At 39.8% G+C, this 22,096-nt stretch overlaps 1 protein-coding gene across 1 annotated transcript in view; it reads right to left on the bottom strand.

Moving 5' to 3' along the window:
* Nucleotides 1-1,388: 1,388 nt before the first annotated feature.
* Nucleotides 1,389-22,096, bottom strand: part of CDK13 (cyclin-dependent kinase 13) — a 40,455-nt gene continuing 19,747 nt past the window's right edge. The window contains exons 8-17 of the mRNA XM_009880925.1: nt 19,973-20,074; nt 19,776-19,853; nt 17,519-17,635; nt 16,405-16,536; nt 14,008-14,213; nt 10,721-11,065; nt 8,688-9,395; nt 6,801-6,922; nt 2,285-2,392; nt 1,389-1,418 (exon numbers count right to left, since the gene is read on the bottom strand). Coding sequence (XP_009879227.1) covers nt 1,389-1,418; nt 2,285-2,392; nt 6,801-6,922; nt 8,688-9,395; nt 10,721-11,065; nt 14,008-14,213; nt 16,405-16,536; nt 17,519-17,635; nt 19,776-19,853; nt 19,973-20,074 — 1,948 coding nt within the window. The remainder of the gene's footprint in view (nt 1,419-2,284; nt 2,393-6,800; nt 6,923-8,687; nt 9,396-10,720; nt 11,066-14,007; nt 14,214-16,404; nt 16,537-17,518; nt 17,636-19,775; nt 19,854-19,972; nt 20,075-22,096) is intronic.

Below are 22,096 nucleotides of genomic sequence, written 5' to 3'. Positions count from 1 at the left end.
CAGGGCTGCCACGCGCAGCCGCAGGATTGAATTGGGGGAGATGAACACCACCATTGTGCTCTGGTTGGGTTTTGACATTTTATGGTTGGGTGTCCATCACCCCCAAAAACCCGCTAGAAAGACTTAACAGCATTTATACGTGCACTGCTAGGTCACGGCCCGCAGCAGGCACCGCTTGGAGAGTGAGTTACTGAGGGTGGCAAGGAGCATGGAGGGTTTCTGTACCCTCAGCTTACCCTTCCTATAGTGCAGTAGAAGCAGCAGTGCTAACAGAAACGCGAAGACAACATTTTTGTAGCCCAGGAAAACCCCTTTTCCAGTTTGTTTCAAATTCTCATCTACTGATTCTCTCACATTGAAACACAAGACTTATTCTCCCTACAAGGAGAGATTTTTTTAAAGCAGATTAGGGCTCAGTTTGGCAAGAAACAAAAACATAATGAGAGAGGTTGTTGTTGGATGAAGTCCCAGACACCGTGCTTTGTCTGTGTAGAGTTTGAAGTATGTCACAATGAAAAATGTGTAGAAAAAATGCTGGTAAATTATTCTGGCATTCTTCAGGTAAAAACATGGGGAATCTTTGGCTTCACAAGTGTGGGGGGAAGATGCTTCCTTCGCATTTTACCAGAAAGACACTCTGAGTTTTCCATTGTTAAGTACAACTTATATTCCCCAGCTAGAAATAAAAGCAGATCTCACCAGCAAGTGCATTGTCCAGCGAAGCCGAGTTCAGCTGGACAGGTGAGGTTGTTTCCTTCTCCCATTCTGACTCCATGAGATCTTCATCAGGGAACTTATGAAAGGAGAGAGCTCGCGTAGAGCTCTAACAACCTGTTGTATACGCCTTCTCCTCCATATCCTGGTACATCAAAGAATTTGCAACAATAACTACGAAAAAAAAAAGCCTAGAGTATTTCTAGAGTATCAACAACACTACTCACGTATCTCAGTAAAACAGAAGAGAATTAGACTTGGATGAGCAGCTGTAGTGCGGCAGGAGACCTTATCACAAGGCTGGGCCATTCCGGTGATTCCAATTTTGTCAATTTATTGAAATTGGCGGCATTTTTTTTGGCTGAGGCATTTTTCTTCTTCATTTAGTGAAGCAGCCCAGGCAACAGCTGTGTCAGTGAAGTCTGCAACATGTGAAGTCTTGTCTCCTCCTTAAACAAAGAACCAAGACCTATATAAGAGGCTTTTTTCGGCCACTAGACTTTGAGGTTAGAAGGTACATGAGCTACTGGAGTTCAGCTTGGAGAGGAGAGCTGAGGGAAACATCCCACCCCAGCCTGAAAGTTCCCTTACACCTTGCCCACAAGAGAAAGAGCTGGCATGCCATGGAGCCCGGGAGGAGCAACGCTCAGTACTTCACTAGACATGGGGATGTCTCACGGTGGTTTCCAACATCCAAAAGCTTCCTGAAGGATAACACCAGTAAGGAAAAACAGAAAAAAACAACCCAGCACCAAAAACAGGTCCTGCTTTGAAACTGCCCTCGTAGATCCTTTTGCAATCGGTGAGGATGGAGGAGAAAGAAGGTAAAAGCACCCTTGCTGGACACAGAAGTAACGACCTCTCCCTTGCTCCTTGTTCACGGAAAATCCCCTCCTAAGCCAGGCCTCTGTCCGATTCCCTGTGCAGCCCATTCTTTGCTCAGGGTGTTCCTGACGTGGACCAAGGAGGTAAAACAGCATCGGCTCTTGTGGCACTGATGCTGAGAGGGGCCCCCACGGCAGGGCACGCTGCTCTCCTTCAAGCAGACATCAGTACTTCCCTGCCGCTGCCACCTGGGCAAAACCAAGATCCTCAGAAAACATTTGAAAGGCAGGAGAAAGTGATTCTTTGCCCCTATGTCTGAACCTGCTAACGTTATTTTACACATTTGTAAAACGGGTCTGAAAAGAACTTGCAGGAGGAAAGAAAAAAGGCACTTTTCTGTGCCAGACCTGCACATTAAACACAATTCCAGCTCCGTCCTCTAGCAACTGTCACTGTACCCCGGCATGGAGGAGGGAGAATAGCAGAGACAAGTCAAATGCTAACTGCAGAAACCAATTAATATCCTCGAGTTACCTTGAGGGCAGCACACAGCTGTCAGATCTGCTTGCCAGTACCAAAACCTCCCAGGCTGGTTTCTGTAAAGCTTTACACTCAAGCATTCCCTTTTCTACCCAGTTATGTCTCTTCTACACTGTATTTTTCTAATACTGGAAAAAAAATCTTCACAAAGCCTCTTTGCAAGAAGTCCTATTAAAGACGCATTCATCACGTTAGGAGAACTCACCCTATCAATAGTACGTCCAAAATACCCACAGAGGAATAGTTGAAGCGGAATCGAAGCCACGCTGTGAAAAGCGATCCCAGTATTGCCTATTAGAAAGGGCTGTGGTACCTGAAGAAAAAGAAAACACTACCATAGGCTCAGACTCAAAGTTCCTCCTCCTGAGTTAAATCACACTGACTGCGATGTTTCTCCACGGGCAATAAAAAAAGCCCAAAATAAGCAGCCATAATGAGCAAGTGGCTTTAAAAGGAAAACCCTCAAGCTCCACAGAAGGGAATGCAGTTGACTGGGAAAAGAAACAGTTCCCCTCATTTGTCAAAACGAAGGTCTCTCTCCCCTTGTTTTTTGCCACTGCCAAGAACTCTGACTTGCATTTTATTCCACGTGATGGGGGAGTTTGGTGGCTGTAATCCCCTTCATCCCGATGGCCCGTCAGAACTTACAGGCATTCCATAAAAATAGAAGCAATCTAATCCCGGTTCAGCCAATTTAATAGAAGTTTCTGCAAAAATCGCATGGTTTTTTCAAAGCTAACAGGCAATAATTCATGGCTGTGACATGAGATGGTTTGTTTCCCCTCTTGCAACCAATTTCACAGATGCATTCCGTGCTCTGGGTTGACAGAGGCTGTTCTGCAGTTATTTGCATCTCTCCTCTTTCACTTGATGCTTTTTTTTTTTTTTTTTTTTGCAGTTGAAGATACTGATTCACATGCAGATCCCACTGGAATTATTGCTGGTGCCTTTTTGCACAGCTTGGTGGCTGCATGGCGCTAACAGCTGAATGAACGGGACGCAGCACTGTTCTCAAACCATTGCAGGTTCATACTCCAACAGAAACCAGAGCCAGCGTCGTCATGGTACTAGTTGCAAGAGCAGCTTTCATGAGAAAAACGGAGCAGACAACTGGAAATTGTTTTATGCAACTGCCTGATTTCCTACGTGCAGGTCAACATCCTACGTAATACAGCCTGAGCTGGTCATCAGAAGAAAAATCCAGGCTTTAATTGTAGCTGCCACTGAAGTATCGTCTCCAAAGTGAGAAGATGCTTTGGGCTACAGCTAGCCATTTTTCCAGCCCAGTGTCAAAGGCCACCTATGAAACTGCTGCTGACCCCTGTAACTTCTCACGGCACCTTCACCGCCCATCTTCTGACTTTATCAATGACAAGTTATTGAAGCGATGATGGCAGCAGTCCATCCAACCTGGAGTTTTAAGAGTACTGAAGATGTGGCAAGTGGCTTATTTTTGGATGGAAGTACAGCATTTATTGAAAGATGTAAATGTTTTCATTAGATTAGCTGATACAGTAGGAAAAGAGCAGAGAAGCCTCAGGCGCTCAAAGCACAGTTGCTGAAGCCACGCTCGATTTACAGTGCTTCACCAGCAGCGCGCCCACGTAGCCGGACATTGAAAATACCTGGCTTTTGGGGGTTGATTTCCCATTACTTCTAACGTGCGCACACCACCCTCTTTACAGAGACACTGGTGGGGAATATTAACTGCACCTCCGCTTGCACAAGCGCTAAGAGAAAAGTGTGACATAACATTATACACATCTCACCCTCCTGAAAAGCTCAGGCCAGAGGCGCTGGGAAGAGCAGCATCTTTTTGGCATGGGGGAGAACTCAGTTCCCCGCCCCAGCAACAAGCTGCGCCATCAGGGCTCACTGGTACCCTACGCTGCACCTCGGCTCCTGCGCTGACCGGAGCCCCGCTCCAGCAACAAGCGCTCCTACTGATAATCACTGTGGTTTTCCTTTTAAAAAAAAAAAAGTAGTGGAGCAGTAAATACTTTTTTTTTTTTTTTAAATAACTTGTAGAATTTTAACACACAGAAAATTATATTCATTCGGATACTAAAAAAAACACCTCAGTTGAACCCAATGTTCTTTTGAAATGCCATTTGATAACCAGAGAGGGAAAACAAGGAAAGACTTCAGGTTTTCATGTATTTTATTTACAGGCCGCACAATACATTTTATATACAAATGGCTTAAAATAACAAAGAGTAAGCAAGCTGAAGCATAACAGTTTGATTATTTTAAATTAGGTTGTCTTGAAATAACTCCTGCAATAAAGTATTCTTCACCCTGATAAGCAAAAGTTAGTTCGATTTTAAGTCAACCCAAGGTCATTTCATTTTTAAATACAGAATTCAAATCAGTTTTCTGGCGATTCCTTAATTTCATGACACACCTCCGCATACACAGAACATCCCAAAACTATCAAGAAGGGAAATACCCAAAATTTCCCCATGTAAAAAACAGTGTAACAGAATAGACTGGAGAAATGTTGTACGTAAAACACTTGCGTGTTTTATTAACCGAAAGAAGAATGCAAGAAATACATCTGAGATTTTTCTCTCTCGCAAACAGAATTCATGGTCTGAGATCCAATTTGCCCGCAGACAAGAGGTATCCTATGTTACTTCAGTACTTCAGACTGCACATTTATCTATTAAATTCATCCAAGTGTAAACTTCACCAAAACTGAAGCTGCCTCCTGCAGCAAGCACAAGGAGAAGAGCACTCAAAACCGTAAGAACTTACGTTACAGCACTATCGCCTCTGCTTCTAGAAAGCACCTTATCCTACCGTGGGTATGGAGAAAACTTAACAGAGACCACGTTTTATGGAAACATAAGAAAACATAGAAGTTTGCCATTTTAAAATTATTTTTCCAAGAAATTATATTAACATTTAAGGATACATGTATTTTCACACCTCTTCCCTAACACTGCTCCTTCTGTTAAAGATAATGAGCGATCCATGATAAAAGCTTGTTCCTTTTCCTTTGGCTGACTTTAAGTATTGTAATAGTCTAAGCATTTTAAGTCATGGTCATAGCAGTCCAATCGTGCTCACTTCCTTCCTCTCGGTATGGCTAAAGACCGCTTAATATAAATAATGAAGTACTTGCTACTTGATAGTCCATGATTACAGCATTTTGCTATGTTTATTTAGAAATACAAACACACAACACTTACTTTTTGATGCAGTGTCCAGGTCTCTGCAGCACACTTTGGAATTGCAGCACAGAACATGTAAACCCAAAGGAATGGGGACGGGGCGGGGGGGAAGTAACATAAGCCGCGGCTCCACAGAAAAATGATGCGGATTTCAGAATGTCTACTAACGCATCAAAAATGCAACAGCCACATGATGTAAAATGCCAAACTAGCACAGACTCACTCTGCCGAGTGAAATTTGTTCAAAAGGGTAAAATTCTGAACTAACATAAGCACCTTGTCATGGGATTTAATTCCAAAGAAATTTTGATAGCTAATACACAGGTCTGGTACAAATGGATGTGGACCTACAGTCCTTAGATCCGGCCAGCTCCCTGGCTGCCAACCTGCCCAGGCGCGACTCCGGGGCCAGGGGAGGGTGGCCACGGGGAGAAATCCTCCTGCCACGCACCCCAAGGGCTGCCCTGCAGAGGGAAGGCAGAGCTCCTCACCCACAGGCAGCCCATGTGCAGCCTCTACCTGCCCAGGAGGAAAGGCTGCCAGCAAAAGAGCCAAGAACATCCCCTGAATCGCAGAGAAGGTAATCTCGTCAAGAGTTATCATATATGGAAATATGTCAACTTTCCCTCCAAATTACCCCAACACTGTTGTTCCAGGCAAGTAAGTGTTCAAAGCCACAGGCTAGTAATCCTAAAACTGAATTTGGGGCAAAGTCATCGCGCAGTGCGCATCTGCCACAGCATGCCAGAGTTTTATTTCTGATTCATCTGGAAGTCAACTGCCTATTGCATCTCCTTCTCTCCTCACAGTCAGGAGTACTCATGCTGGTTTTTTTTTCCCATGGGCGAAGACTGAAATCCATTTTGGCAGAACGATGAAACATCAGAGTACTGCCAGCCCATAAGGGAACTGCACCGTCGTTCACACATGAAGACTGACTTCCCTGCATTAAATGAGGTGAACTAAATGACTTACAAAATTTACCTCCAAAAGGGAAGCAGTAGGAGACAAAAAGTCTTTCTTGCATTTTTGTATTGGAAGTCAAATCATTTAGTCCTCCAAGATCTACCTTCCATTTGAACTTACCTGCTTTTTCAGCCAACTATCACCTGCAGTTACATTTGCAGTGCAAGGAGAGTAACACCAGACTGCACATTTTTAGTGAAAGCAACTGCTTAAGAGCTTTGGAAGTCTTTTGCTCAATTTTGGAAAAAAAAAAAAGAAAAAAAAAAGCAATCTCTGTATCACTGTGGGATTTATTTTTTTTTTAAATAAGATTAGTAAAGAAGAAGCCTTAGCTGACACTGTCCGTATCTAAATGACACTAATGATTTTTGCCTTTACAATTTTACTAGCAGAAAAATGCTATGGGGATGTCCTTACTCAAGAAAAACTATCCAATGCACTGTCATTCACACATGAAGCTTTTGTTTTTCTTAAGCACTGGCTATTCAGGTCATAAGTATATGTTTCCGGCCAGGCCACCTTTATTTTCCGATCACAGGATTTTCTACTGTGCCTAGTGAAGGCAACCGCCAGACTTACAGGGACATCGTAAGCAGCATGACGCTCTTTTGCCAGATCCTCAAACACTACGTAGTTAGCGAAGTGAGTTTCTCCATGCTCTGCAATGTGGTAGTTAGCCATATACGAACCAGGATTTTCAACTAAAACAAAACAAAACACCAACAACTTTGGCTTCTATTCTGAAAATCCAAAAAGTCACTGACAGGACTACGTTTGTAATAGTGTAAGTAGAAATTTTACTTTTTTAAAAGTAATAATTAAACACTCAGTTACATAAGGTACCGATTTGTCAACTGGATAATCAGTTGGAAAATTGTTTCCAATATGGGCTTTAAAACATTCTTTTACGTACATGCAAAATATAACCATACCTCCTCTCTGCAGGAGAGAGACCACTTGTTGTCAAAGGAAAAAAAAAAAAAACATGCTGGAAGCTGTAATCAGTGTGAGGAGTGGCTCTTGGTAAGAGTTTTAACTACAGTCATTGTATCAGTTGTTCAGAGAGACTCGATTCCAATATTAAAAAGTTCTGTGGAATAGCAAATATAAAATCAATTAATTGGCACAATCACAAGTTTACAGAGAATCAGAACTAGCGTCAAACGTTTTGCTGTTGCTTTAAATACTGGTCATTTTTCCTTTGGTTACTTCCTATAATGCAGTACTTGTGATAAAAAGAAGACAGTGTCAGCTTTTCACACAAAATAAAGTAATTACTGCTGTTGACATTTAAGAGAAAAAACTATTTCATCACTTGGTAAGGACATATAAAGGAGTTTATTTGGCAGAGGAACTAAAACACTTACTACAACTCCAAGAGGGAGCTGGGGAAAAACTACACTCTTCATTCTTCTCCTCACTTTCATCATTTCTCATGAAGTTCAATTTGGAAATTATGATTTCATCAAGATAAGATTAGGTCTCTAAATAACTGGCCCACGTGAAGTAAACAGCACAAGGTTATGACCTGTTTGAGTTGCCTATTATCTGAATTTTCCTGTTAACTACCTAGGTTTAGGTGTTATTTTCATATCGATCTATAAAGTATTTCCAAATTTTTGCAGACCTTAAGCTTACATGTTAAGGCACTTACCATTCAAGTAAAACAGTTTTTATATAAACAAGCCTGGGAGATGGAGAGAACATTTTACCAGAACATCCATTCTTTTTTTTTTTTTCCTTGAAAGAAAAAAATAACATTGACCAAATATTTATAAAATTTTGCATCAAGAGAAAGGTTGTGTTTTATTATCTGAAATGAGCACAAAGTACACCTTCCACAATAACACTGAAAGCAGTGCAAAGACTGACAGTGACCTTTGACTAAAGGTAGTTCTGTAAAAAGAAAAATACCAAATAAATCAGTGCCCTGCTTTGATTGTTGTAAAATTTTTTTTACATAAAAGTTGGTCCAAACTTACAAAAAAAGCACAAATGTGCATAGTTCAGATCTGAAAGAGTGCCATAAAAAGCTGATGTCCCTAAATTTAGCATCCACTTAAAACTGCCAAAATACAAAATAAAATTCAGAACTAGAGTTTGTGAACATGTACAATCAATTAATCTAGTTTTCAGACAGCATGAGCTTTAAGCATTTTTAATTTTTCCTACTGTATGCAAGACCCTTTTCCACATAAAAATAAAGCTGTTGAATTAACATTATTCAAGTCTGTTGAATTGCTGCTTTAAACTGCAGCTAGGAAAAAAAAAAAAGTTTTTCCAGATAAAAATGATGTGCCTGAGGAAAAACAGATACTCAATATGGTAATCCTCTGCCTCGCCCTCTCACTGCAGATGTGCTAATGTGTCCCCTGTATCCTTGGGAATAGCCAGGTCCTTGGGCAGGAGAAGTCCAAGTCTGTCCATGCATGTGGCTGATGCCACTGGGATTTTCCTGTAAATTACTTCCGTAGCTATAGTTGTGCATCTTTGTGGGCAAAGAGTGCGTACTCTCTGGCCCTGCGGAAGCGTCACTGCTGCTCCCCAGAACCGGGATCGGGCCGTGGCTGTATTCAAACCTATGGTCTTTATCTCCACTAAATAGCATGGGGCCAGTGTTGAGGTAAATGTCTCCATAACCAGTTACTGAGCTGGGAAAGGATTCTGAAAAGGCCGACGGAGGAGGGGCACCACCAGAGTGAGATGAAGCAGTACTGTAGTTATCCAAAGACTGAATATCCGAGTTTCCAAGGAAGCTCCTCCTTTCTAATGCTCCTGATGATCCGCTTCCTATTCCATCGCTACTGCCATAATGGGCAGATGAGAAGGAAGATGATCCAAAGTTATCCTTGTAGTCTGGGCCTGTTATGTAGGAGTCTCTAGCCTGGTAATCCACGCTTGTTTGTACTGGCTCCTCCGTTGTCGCCTGAGCTTGATGCTGAGCAAGCAGCTGCAGAAGAGCTGCCTTCACTCCTGCGTGAGGATCTGTTCCTGAAGAGTTAGTTATAGGCAAATGCTGGTTCTCTGTCCGATAATCAAGGTCTTCATCAGTGAGAGGTGGAGGCTCTGGTGGCTCTGGGGGACGCTGGTCTGGAGGCAAGATCCGAGGGCGTTCTTGTTCGGGTGTTCGGTTTAGAAGCCTCATCTCGGACTGCCTGACCAAATCCTCTTGACCTAAGCAGATCAAAAAAGAAAAGGCTTGGAATAAAACTATACAATAACAGTACCAGAAAGGAAAGAACTCTTTCTTTGAACAATACAGACGTTTGTTACTTCGATTCTCATTAACTTATTAGTTAAACGTATTGGTAGTTGGGCAGATTTTTTTGGAGAAGGCAACAGCTCATTTGCCTCAGGAGGGTGATGCAGGTTTCTCCTCAAACTAAGATTATCAGGCAAGCAGTTAAATAAAAACAGTACAAGTTCCTTAAAAAAGCAAAACAAAACAAAAACTCGAGCAACACATAAATGCTATAAAATTCAAAGAGGAACCAGAAAAGATTTGCAAATAGGGATAAAAGTCTTGAGGGATGAAAGACCACCTATCAAGGAACAGCAAAACTTAAAGGTAAAAAAAAACATGAACAAAAAAAAAACCCAACACAAAAAACCCGAACACCCCCCCCCAACCACATCAGAGTATTTCTTTCAACAGCTGCAAACACCACAGAGCAATACATAAACCACCATATAATAAAACTGAAACAGCAATCCAAAAAGATCAACAACAGAGCTCTAAACTTCAAGAAGTCTAAGGAAACCACTACTATACCCCAGTAGAAACCTTCAACCATGTGTGTTCATGACAGTTATGGGTAACCACTTACAGAATTTGACACTAAGAAATTGCTCTAATTAGCATCAAAAAAACCCAAAACAACCCAACCCTCTCCCCAAAACAGGCTTCACTTAAACACACGGTCAAAATTGGCAAATTCCACCTATGAATTTTCTAGAGAAGACTATATTCTTCACCACAAACACCACTAAGAAAACCCCAAGCACCCAAAATAACGATCAATGTAACTGTCTCATCAGAAATACTACCAGCACTTGTGTACCTCTTAGGACGAGAATCATCTTTTGCTCTGTCTGCACGGCACCTGTTACAGTAAGACAGAAATTCTACAATCCAGATGTAAAATGTGACAAAATCAATTTAATCATCTCTCCTACACTGACACAGACTCATATGGTTAACATGTGAACTCTTTATCCCCAAACTATTATGTCTCCACTGCTCAAGGTATCTGCCGGTTAGCAATAAAGACCTTCAGTACCTGCAGACGTATATAATGACTTGATCAGATGTGGGTAGCCGGGTGCTGGAGATTCCACGTCATCCCGGCTGACGGACACAGGAGTGGTGGGCTCTGGAGGCTGCCTGAGTTGTAATGACATTTCATTTCCTGATCCGTTTTCCTTCTCCTCCATGACAAAATCTTTTTGTTTTGTTTGCTGAGCCTTTATTAACTGAGACAACAGAACAGCAAATGCACTCTGCACAGCTGCCTGGGCAGCATCAGTCTCAACTTTAGGCTGACTCAGCTGAGCAGGTGGTACAGGAGGCTGCGTGACCGTCGGCTGTTTTAGAGGCTCCTGTTCCGGCAGTGGTGGCGGAGGCGGCGGCGGCTGCTGCTGCTGCTGTTCTGACTGTTTTTCACCTGCTGACAAAATTCCAGCAGGAAGATTTATTTTATTTAGTTGCTGCTGAGTCTCTGGGTTTACCTTAATATTCAACACTTGGGCAAACTGTGCCAAACTAACACTTGTTTTAGACTGTAGCAGGTTTAGCAGGATTGCCACTTCATTCTGGTTTAACTGCTGTCCAGTGCTTGTTTTTGCTAAAGACAAAAAAGGTGTTTTTAAGTATTATTTAGAACTGGCACATTTCAGAAACTCAAAAGTAAGACTAATCTAGCATGGCTGACACAACTGGCAAAGCATGGGTTTGGACAACATAGAAATGGAATGCTTACATATTAACTGCCTTTGGGGAAGCACCTATAGGAAATGGAATAGTAAGATCCAATATAAAGAAAGTGACTTCCAAGGGGTGTGCACATGCACTTGGACAGATGAGAAACATCAAGCCGGAGCTCAATTTTCCACAATACAACTAAGCTGGGGCTTAAGGCCACCTGCTTTAGGCAGCTGTAAGATTTCCAATCCCCGCAAAATTTCCTATCTTTGACACATCACATCCCTCTGTTAAAAAGTGGCCATCTGCAAAACGCATTTCCAGTCATATTCTGGCCCATTCTAATTCAGCATCTGGATTCTAACACCTGCTCAAGTGACCAGGCTCTAGGTGACCCAGATGCTAGCGGTATAAACGCAAAAGCAAGTGCTGAGTTTGAAAAACAAGAAGTCAATCACCGAGTAGCAGGCAAATGCAGATTTGTGATGATATACAATTTCTTCAATGAAATTGATCGTGCCACAAATATGAGGAGATTATGATGATGCAGGGGAATATAAGGAAGCCAGAATATCAAAGTAGTTTCTTAGTTTCAAACACCCATTGTGGTAGTTTATTTTGGAAGGAGAAGTGAAGCAGCATGGATTTCAATGTGCCCCATGAGTAGATGACTTAGAGAAGAAAGTGGTTAAAAATGAAAAAATGATCGTGTGTGACTTTGCTGGCAGAGCCCTGAATTTTTTTTAAGCCAGACCAACACAAACACATTCTGTCCTCTTCTATCCCTTCCATTCTCCTAATTCAACAATATATTAATTCACAGCAGATTCAAAGCCATGCCTGAAAAAATGGTCATGCACAAATAAATATTAAGTATTTGCCTTTCAAGACTAAGAGCAGCACAGCTCAGAAGTACTGCAAAACCATCAACCCACTACCCTCCTTGTGGATGTGCACCAGGATACAAGCACTTGGAACCTACCCAGGCAGGATCCAGGGACATCCAACAATTTTAGATATTTAAATATAAAAATAAAACCACCTTTTATTTGTCAATACAGAAAAAAACATCATTGCTAATGCCTTGTACTGCTGCCTCTCGCTCAGATTTAACAGTTGATGTTTTTAACATCTGAGGATGTTACGCTCAACACACAAACTTCACTCAGACTCTCAATGAAAATTCAGCAGAAAAATGCCAAACAGGGAAAATTATCTACCTATTCCATACTCTTTGGTTAGTTTCAACTCCATTCCAAGAGCAACCTGTATTCTGGGAGATGTGGCAGTTTCTACCAGAACAGAATTATTGAGCTCTACATAACTCCTGTTAGATTGTAAGATGGAATAACCAGGGCTCCCATTCAAGAATCAGACATTAGCAATTGATTCAAGGTGTTTTTAACCTCTTCTTTTGGGGTGCTCAGAAACAAATGCAAGTTTTGTTTAAAGCATCCATTTGTACATGGAAGTTCTTTAGTGTGGCTTATTGATAGTATCTAAGGTGCATTATGGCTTCCAGAAGTGTTTTGCTTAATACAGAGACCATCTCTATGCTGAACTGTTTAAGTTTCACCGAAAATTAAATTGTCTTCTTTTTTACCTAGATATGTTTTTCTATGTACATATGGGCAAACAGCAACATAGGTCTGAATGATTCCTTCTCTCCCTTTTTTTTTTTTTTAAAGTTTATTTTGCATCGTTAGTATTGATGACTAATAAACACAGTAGTCTCTCATTGGGCTACCTGTTATAAAAGCACACAGAAAATAACTACTATCCTTTGGACTCTTTAAACTTCTATACAGTTTTCATTTTGGGGGGGTGGGGGTGGGGTTTAAGGGCTACAGAAAGTTATGCTTGAAAATTCTGCCAAAATTTTAGCCTAAACCTACAGAATGGCAGAAGCTCACAGCTGGCTTACAGTAAGAAATGGGACGAACAAGAGCAAGAGGTAATAAATTGCAATAAAATATGATCAAAAGAACTAATTTCAATGTATCTTTGCATTTTGGAGCTCATCTCTACTGTTAAATGAAGAGCTGATTCAAGATGGTTAGTATTTTCAGGCCGTGTGACTGCATCTATTGTTTTTCTTCAGCTGAACTGATGTTATCAGTGCCATAGGATTTATGGTCACTTTGCAGAATCAAAAATGGTCTAAATGAAACGTACCAGGTATCCATTTAGCAGTTACTCTGTATATTGCTACCTGCTATGAGGAACTATCTCTGAACTGCTGAGTATCTCAAATGGTGTCCACACAGGAAACCATTACTTTACTTTTTATATTATAATCATAAAATTGGTCTCCAAGCAAGATACTTCAGTTATATTTCAGAATTAATGGCTGTGCAATCTACAGAGGTAGCTACTTCTTGTTATACCAAGTTTTAGGTGGGTTTTTTTGCAACTTGGTTCAGCCCCGACAACTTGGAAAGCTGAAGACTAACGTAACATGCAGGGGGAATCTGTTTCATTTGAAATGATGATTGCTCTAAAATCTGCCTTCTGATCAGTTTGTCAATACCAATAAAGCTCCTCCAATCTATGGAGATTGTGAAGAACTTAGAGCAGCAGCTGACTTGTGGGATTACAGAAGAATTATAGATGAGCAAGAGATAAAACCCCTTCAAAACACAGAGCAAGACAGATGCTCTGACCAGATTGAAAAATTAAGTAAAACTGAAAAGGAACGCCTAGTTTTCAAAAGAAATGTAAAACTCTTGTAACAAAGATTTAACTTACAATACTGTTCCTCCCTCAAGAATCCAGGAGACGTCAGTACTCTGAAAATAACACCTAAAATTTCTAGAGGTGCAATCCAAGTAGAAGGTAATGATAAGAACCGAAAATATTACTGACCAAGTGCTACACTAGAGTTGCCCTGAGTTTTGAGTTGGGAAGAAGTTTGCATGCCTTGTGGGGTGTTGGTTCTGCTCTCATCCATGCCTAGAGAAAGATCCTTCCTAGGGACTTTAGTTGCTGTTGAGTCATCAGTCATGCCCATCTGCTTCTGTCTTCTGCGTTTCTTACTCCACAGCTCATGGCAATCCTGCCACAACGGAAGGCTGCAAGGAATGATTAGAGATAATCAGTTTTATCCCAGGATTTTCTGTTTTTTTAATATTTTTTTAACCACTTTGGTAAAATAAATGCTCAAATTATAAATAATGTAATTTTTTAAAGATGAACCTACTGGAACTTGAAAATACATCAGAAAACACTCAAAGTCAGCAAAATCTCAGATCTGTTTTGGTTTTTTTTTTCTGGCTGAAATCTCTTCATTGATTGCCTATTTCAGAAGCACAGGTCCCTCTCTCAGAAAAGGGGAACATGTATCTTAAAACAACAATCAATGTTATTTTCTCGTATTCATACTTATGAAAAGCCTAATTATTTGTGTAATTGAAGACTTCAAAATCAATGCTGCACACTTGCTATAAAACAGAATTTGCAGAGTAACAGATAACCGAGTTTTCATTTGAAAGTGTTTTTTTAAGGGTCCAGGTGACCAATTCCTTTTGTCTGCTTGTAAAAGTACTCCTGTCTCACGAATTCAAATATTTGTCCACAGTAACAGACATGGCTATCTAGCATTTATAGTTGTACAGCACAAACAACCCGGGGGGGGGGGGAAGAAAGAAAAAAAGTTGCAGGAGAAAACAGCACTTGACACTAGCAAAATTAAGATACCAGAAGAAAAAGGGATATCCCAGTCCTTTAAGACAGATAAAAGCAGAGACAAAAGTCTCCTAAGGAAGTCATCTGCCACCAGTTCTTGTCCTTCCATTACGGTTCTCTGTAGGTACCCCAATTCTGATTTCCTGAGGAACACAGAGACCCATCCCATAGATGGCACTAAAAATAGTGCCTTTTGTTTTCCTATTACATATTATTATAACTGTCTGAGCAGTTGCCTCACCCAGGCACATGGGAAAAATCAGGTGACAGATGACAAGAGCCACTGGAAAGGCAATTATGACAAATGGTTCCTTTATGCTCTCCCTCTGCATACCAGGACAAAGACCTGCCAAGCATTTAGTCAAAAACAACTGGAAGCAAGAACTCATTGTGAGAAGTGTCCTGAGGTCCTTGCAATCACCACTGTCACTTTCTTTGACTGAATAGCTGTTTCTCCCCAAAGCAGAACTTTAGTCTTTCAAGAGAACAGTCAACACTTTCTTGAGCATGCCCTGTCAGGAGCAAGCGTGGTTCCTCTTAATTTTTAAAAGGACAGCAGTGAGTAGTTTGTTTTGAATTTCCATGTATCATCTAGAAAGGATGCTCTATCAAGCCCCTGAAGAAAACCAATTTCTTCCCATTACCTTACTTTAAAATGCATATAAGCAACATGCTGTACAAGTGGGTCTGAGATTTTTAGTGAATAGCTTAAGATTGCTGATTACTGATATTCAGACAGTGATATATATAGTCATATTCAGGCAATGAAACCTCTTAGCCTCATGTATCAGAAGCATTTGTGACAACCATGTGTATGTAACAGGTAAGTTTCGAAAGATTTTTAATAGAATTCTTAGATAAAACTCGAACATTTACTCGAACAATATTAAATGGTCTATGTTCTGACAGCTGTCTTAAGGGAAGAATGAAACCTGCAGATTCTGTAATACCTTTTCATTGTTTTCCTCAGGCCCTGTTCCAATATGATTTGATGATTTGTACTGATTAAAATGAAAATTAAGTCACTGCAAAAACCCTACTAGACATTGGAACACACTTCCTCTCAGAGAAACTGAAAGGAAAAACCCTCCGCAAAAGTATTTCACTTCTGCCTGTAAAACCAAGAATCTCAACTGGCACAGGAAATGATTTATGGTATTTCACTTTAACTCTCAGGTTTCTATACCCAGAATTCTATACCCAGTGTCATTGTACCATCAAAGAAGGCAATTCAGATTCATGGAGGACCTCAAAACCCTTGGAAAGAGTAAACACCGATAAACAGAGATAAAAGCGAAATGATGGCTTTTCAACATCAGAAACAATTACATAGTGTTAGAGAGAATCCTGATTTTGTTGACACAGTTGCGCGAATGACTGCTCACAACCACCGCTATCACGGTGTAAGAGTCATACAGCTGTACAACCATTTTAGTGCAGAATCACCATTAAACAACTGTATGTATCAACATTTGTTCTGCCACCATCTACTTTAACTGAAACACAATGAGCTTAATGAAATCAGTGCATGTTCTCATTTTGTAGAGGTAAGGACCATTACCAAAGGAAATTACTTACTCTGGAGGAGGCATTTTAGATGGTTCCACATCTCGCAGAAACTCGCACTGAAGAGCTTGTTCGGCTGTGCAGCGCTTGCTGGGATCCAGAGCAAGCATATAATCGAATAAATCTAATGCAGCTGGTGGGATGCTACAAAAGAGAAAAGTGGAGAAAAGCATCACATTTTTACTTTGAATCACACGCTTCTGTGCAAAATTTTAATAAATACATCTCTTCCAAAGTGACTGACCATTAAGTCCTCAGACAACTTACATCCAAACAAAACCCACTCATAACCTGAATTTGGTAGTAAGAGGCAGAGATGAACTTCACCATACTACCTGTGCAAGCATATAACCCAAGCTTTCTTTGCTTTGTGTGGTTTAATTGCTTGAAACATTACCCTTACAAAAAAAAACCCAAAAAACAAAAAACCAACCAAAAAAACCAACACCAAACACCCCACCTTTTTAAGCCAAGACTACATTGTTACTTCACACTTTGGAATTCAGCACCTGGGGAGTTGCAGTTTTGATTGGTCCATGGACAATTCTGTTGCTTTAAAGATGCTGTCTCATTAATATGAACAGGATGATACATTTCTCCTGAAACCCATGGTAACCGAAAGAGGGGAACAAACCCTTTAAAATAAGCTTACAGCTGTTTTCCATAACCTTCACGTGTGACATTTGCACAAAACTAGTCCAATGGCAGTATTTTACAAACCATGGTTCAGATAACTCCTCCGTGTTGAATGAATTTATGACCCAAAGGACTGTAATGTTAACCAGGCTACATATTTAGCTGTAGCCAGTTGTCCTAATAAAAAACAATTAAGTACTCTGAGCTGGTTTTTGGACGGGGACAACAAGCAGGTGTACCAATCACAGAGAACAAATGTTTCCTTAGGTGAAAGCTAACAGGTGGCTGAAATTTTAGGGCCCTCTTCTTGAAGCTCCTATTAAATAAGGGTTAATACAAGCTCTGTGGGTATCACGGGAAGGATAAGAACCTAAAGCCATTTTTCTTTACACTTAATCTATGTTCATTTTCCAGAAAATAGTGAAGTTCATAAAGTCTCCAGGAAAACTTAATGTTATTACAGTTGACTAAACTAATTCTTCATCCTTACAAAGCAAACTCTTCTCTCAGTTTTCGACGATACTGCTTCTTTGGTTTCATTGTGTTGAAATAAGCTAATTTTATAACATCAGGCCACACTGCTGGACAAGGACTCCCGCAAATTCGGCTGTACCAAAAAGAAGGGAAAAAAGGGTATGAGATCCAAAACCACAAGTGAGCACAGCTGTCATTTTATTCTTGCATGTACAGTGAATACAAAAATAATTTTTATTGTTCAGGTTCTTTTCAGCTAAAATTTCTCTACCGTCCAATGACCAACACCATTAAATAATGGTGAATTGTCTGTGAAAGATAATCACTCCACACAGACTAGATTTACTTTAAGTCCACTCCTTCTGCTTCACCCCACCCCAGACATCCTTCACACAAATGTTTTGAAAAGCTTAACCAACCATGTCTGAACAGTACTCCAGGTATTTGACTGGGAGAACTGGATAGCCCAGGTTTAGAGTGCTAATTAACTTCTGTGTCCTCAACTCCCAATGCCAGCGAAGAAAGACACAACAACTGGCTGAAAAAGTACTTTTCCCTGAGAATTTAGTTGACACTGAAGACATTGGGGGGGGGAATCTCAGTAAGCCTAAGGGCAAAACCAAGATCTGACCACTAGAAAACCTGTATACTTTTTACTTCAGTTATGAGTTTGTCTCAAGCCTCATCTATCTCCACAAATGGAGCTGCCCATAGTCTTATTCCTTCCCTCCACCCCTGCCCATTTTGTCCAGCCGAGGACGGCTAAGCTAAGTTGATGAACACCACGCTTCTGAGACGAAGAACTAAAGAGGCATTTTACTATACATGCAAGGTTTCAAACTCTGATGCAGGCAGTCATAAGAGGACATTTTGCAAATACCTTTCCCTAGTTCACCCCTCCCATTTAGTAGATTTAAACGGTTAGTGTAAGAGACCTAATGATCTATTAGTTATGCCCTGAATGCTATGCAAACCAATCTGACTTTATGCTGGTTGGGGTATGTAACTTTCAGGAGGGAAAAGAAAAATAATAAATCTATCTTTTCCTATCAGAATTTACTTCAGCTCTATCTTCAAATGTTAAAGTTAGAAAGGATAAATGTAGAATTGTTGACTGTAACATGATGGTGGTAGAGACGTTGATAAAATTGATATATTACATTTAAACAGCCAAAAATGCATGGCATCAGTGAAAAGGAAAAGTGAGCCCCAAAGAGTAGCTTCCTGCAGGAGAAGGAAACAAAAAAAATTTTAATTTGGTGTACCAGAGGTACAACAAAAGAGAAAAAGCTTCAAATGACTGCCGTGTGACGTGCTTCAATGCCATCTAGTGCTCAAAAGAAAAAATTTCCCAACTCACAAGTTTCGTTCTCCTTACACTGAGAATGACCACTGATATGCTTTGCACCTCCTAAAAACTTCATTTTTCCAGGCCAGCTAATAACACACTACACAGAAACATGCTACTTTTAAATTTGTTTTGAAAAGCATCTCCATATATAACTTCATAATATTTTTAATTAATTTAAAATAATGTTGACAATTTACTGTTCAGGTTCTATAAGTTCTGTAGGACTCACCCTCTTTTCCCCTTGTTTCTAGGAAGAGGACCTCTCCTCACTTACGAGGTCAATTATGATATCAGAATCAAGAGCAATTTTTGCTTGCTGAATAAAGGGAAAAAAAAAGATGCTCTGGTTCCACTGAGTTTTATACATATCATTTTATGATTTATTGAGATAAGGAAAGAAACAGAATTTTTACGTCCATAAAGTGGCAGTTTGTAAGGGAACAGAAATATTCCCACAAAAATAGTAAAACCCAGGTGTGTATGTGGAAGGCTTGAAACAAGAACTCAAGGCCAGTAGCATGCCAAGTACCTACTCCTCCCAAATCCCGCTTGTCCTTATATTGTCCATGTTTTCTTTTTGACTTGCTGAAGGAAGTTGTAACATCATCTTAAAAAATAACAGGCATTTTGACTACTCTCTCTTTACAACTTCAGTAATAGGCAACTCCAGCTGCTCTACAAAACACCCTCTTACTATTCAACTGTACATTGCTAGGACCACAGAATACTCACAACAAACCCTTCTCCGTGTCTAAGCAAAAGTCACTTGCTTAACATGCCCCTCAAAACCTCTAACATCTCACTCAGGGCGATAACTGAGTACTTGTAAATGTTTGCAGTGTGTTATCTCCAATTTTAACACTAACAAAAGAAACCTGACAGTTTATGAGGCACCTATTGTGTGACAGTGCTTGCAAATTACCTTATAAGTTCCAGTTGAGCAAGTTCTTGATTTGCTTGGAATATTGGCTTTTTTGTAAAAAGTTCACCCAGGATGCAGCTGGAAAATAGTTTTGCACAATTCCATCATTATGACTTTCAATACAGATCAATAGAAACATTTAAGATTTATTTTTGGTTTGTTTTTATGCTTGCTACACTTCTGTACCGAACTCTTACCCACAGCTCCAGACATCGATAGCTGGTGTGTATCTTTCTTCTCCAAGCAGAAGTTCAGGAGGTCGATACCATAATGTAATAACTTTATTGGTATATGGTCGGCTGTTGGGGGAGGAAAAAAGAGAGGACTATCATTTTACTATGATCATTTCTGAAAAAGTGATACTTTGAGGACCTTACTTCTGTGGTATTGTTAAAGAACACCACAATCTTCCACTTCCTTTTCCTAATTTAGTCCTGCAAAGCTGCAACTGCACAACAGCAAACACAACTTTCTGACCAAGGCTATCAAAGGACAGATTGAAGATGCACTACTGTATATTTATTACATTGCTAGTCATTTCAGGAGAAAGACCTGGATAAACCCATTAATTTCTGGGCAACTATTGATTATTAGAATATTGAATATAGGACCTCTACAAGCAGTTAGAAAAGGAAAAAAAAAAAAAGTCACTTTCCCATCTGTAAGCAGAAGTAAAAGAAACAAAGCCTTTTTCTTGAACTACATCCTTCAACAATTTTGATTCCAAAGCCTGGAACATTTCCAATATCTTCCTGTATTTCACAACATCTTTAATTCTCTACAGCTCTAACCATAATTTTTTGTCACCAGGAATAATCCTTTCCACCTTCGCACTAAGGCAAAGATTTCCACTATCTTAGACATACGTTGCTTTGTAGACAGGCCGAGATACAGCATCAACAGTTCAGAACGGAAGGCAGAAAACAGATGTTAGGTTCTGGGTTTGTTTCAACCAGGGTATCTTAAAAGTGATCCCAAAATTCTTTCGGTTTTAATAATTCACTCTTACCAACACTAGGTAACTCCAAATAGAAAGCAGCGTAACATTAAGTATGGAGTTTGAACAACAGTAGCATAAAGTCTAACAAGCTCTTATAACATACTCAGAGATACAGGTATCATTTCTGCAAAATCACCCAAGTCTCTTTTTCATTAAGAAATTCCCCAATTCATTTTTAAAATGTAGTATTTTTCTGGAAACAATCCCATCATTTATCGTATTTATCTGTGAAGCAAGCATTCCTCTATGAAATGTTTACATGGTATGGACTTTCTCTACAGATACACCACTCACATATATTAGTATATGGTGCTTTTTATTTGAACAGATGTTTTCTTACACAATCTGTCATATCTCCTACTCCAAATGTATTAAAACCACCAGAATAACATTTAAAGGAGCACAGCTAAAACAACCGATAGAAATTTACTTAAAATTAAATCTTTATTTCCTCCACGTTATATTCCTACTAAATTCTGTATACTTTTGAAAAGTATATAATTCTAAACAACCATAAACCAAATGTAAAATACATTAATTTAATGCAGCGGCTATTATACACTTGTTAGTATATATTAATTATGTCTGTTACTGCAGGTCAGAAGCTACTCAGAAGGAAAATGAATGACAAAAGAACTGTCAAAAATCTACTAATGAGATTCTAATCATCCTCCCAAGTTCAACTGGCAATTCTATTAGCTAGCATAATTACATTTTAGTCTTGGTTTCATTTATGTATAATGGCATAAAAACGTTGCTGTTTGATATACAGTAAAATCTGCTATTTGCACTATAAAGACACTGAACTTTCAATCGTTCAATTCTTAATGAACAGTTAGCTTTACAAGTAAAATTTAAATTAATTTAAAAACAGACATTAAAAGAAAGGTAAAACAGAGGAAAAAAAATTAGGTCAATTTGGTACAGGTTAAAGTAAGAAGGTAGGATGGCATCAATCCTTTTATTATAAGTACATCCAAAACGAAAATTAATTACTCAGCAGCTGCTTAAGATTATCTTTACCCTGCGAGTATACTCAACAGCTTTCATAACTGTACTTAAGCATATATTCCTGAAGTAACATCTCAGAAGACAGTGAAACTAATGCTACCAGGTTCAACAACAAGCTTAGAGGTCTGTGAGAAAACAATAAAGTCAAATCTAACATTATAGATATTATTTCCCAAATTAGGCACACAGAAATCAAAGCAAGCTCAGGGAGCTAATATTCTCTGTATCCAACCACCCGATGTCCATATTACTGTAATGAATATTCAGCCTGAATTTTGAAAATCCAGTTCCACATGACAAACACACAACA

The sequence above is a fragment of the Charadrius vociferus genome, unplaced genomic scaffold (assembly GCF_000708025.1).
Source record: "Charadrius vociferus isolate BGI_N301 unplaced genomic scaffold, ASM70802v2 scaffold453, whole genome shotgun sequence".
Taxonomy (NCBI): Eukaryota; Metazoa; Chordata; class Aves; order Charadriiformes; family Charadriidae; genus Charadrius; species Charadrius vociferus.
The sequence above is the reverse complement of the archived record's forward strand: the minus strand, read 5'-3'. Positions and strand labels throughout refer to the sequence as shown.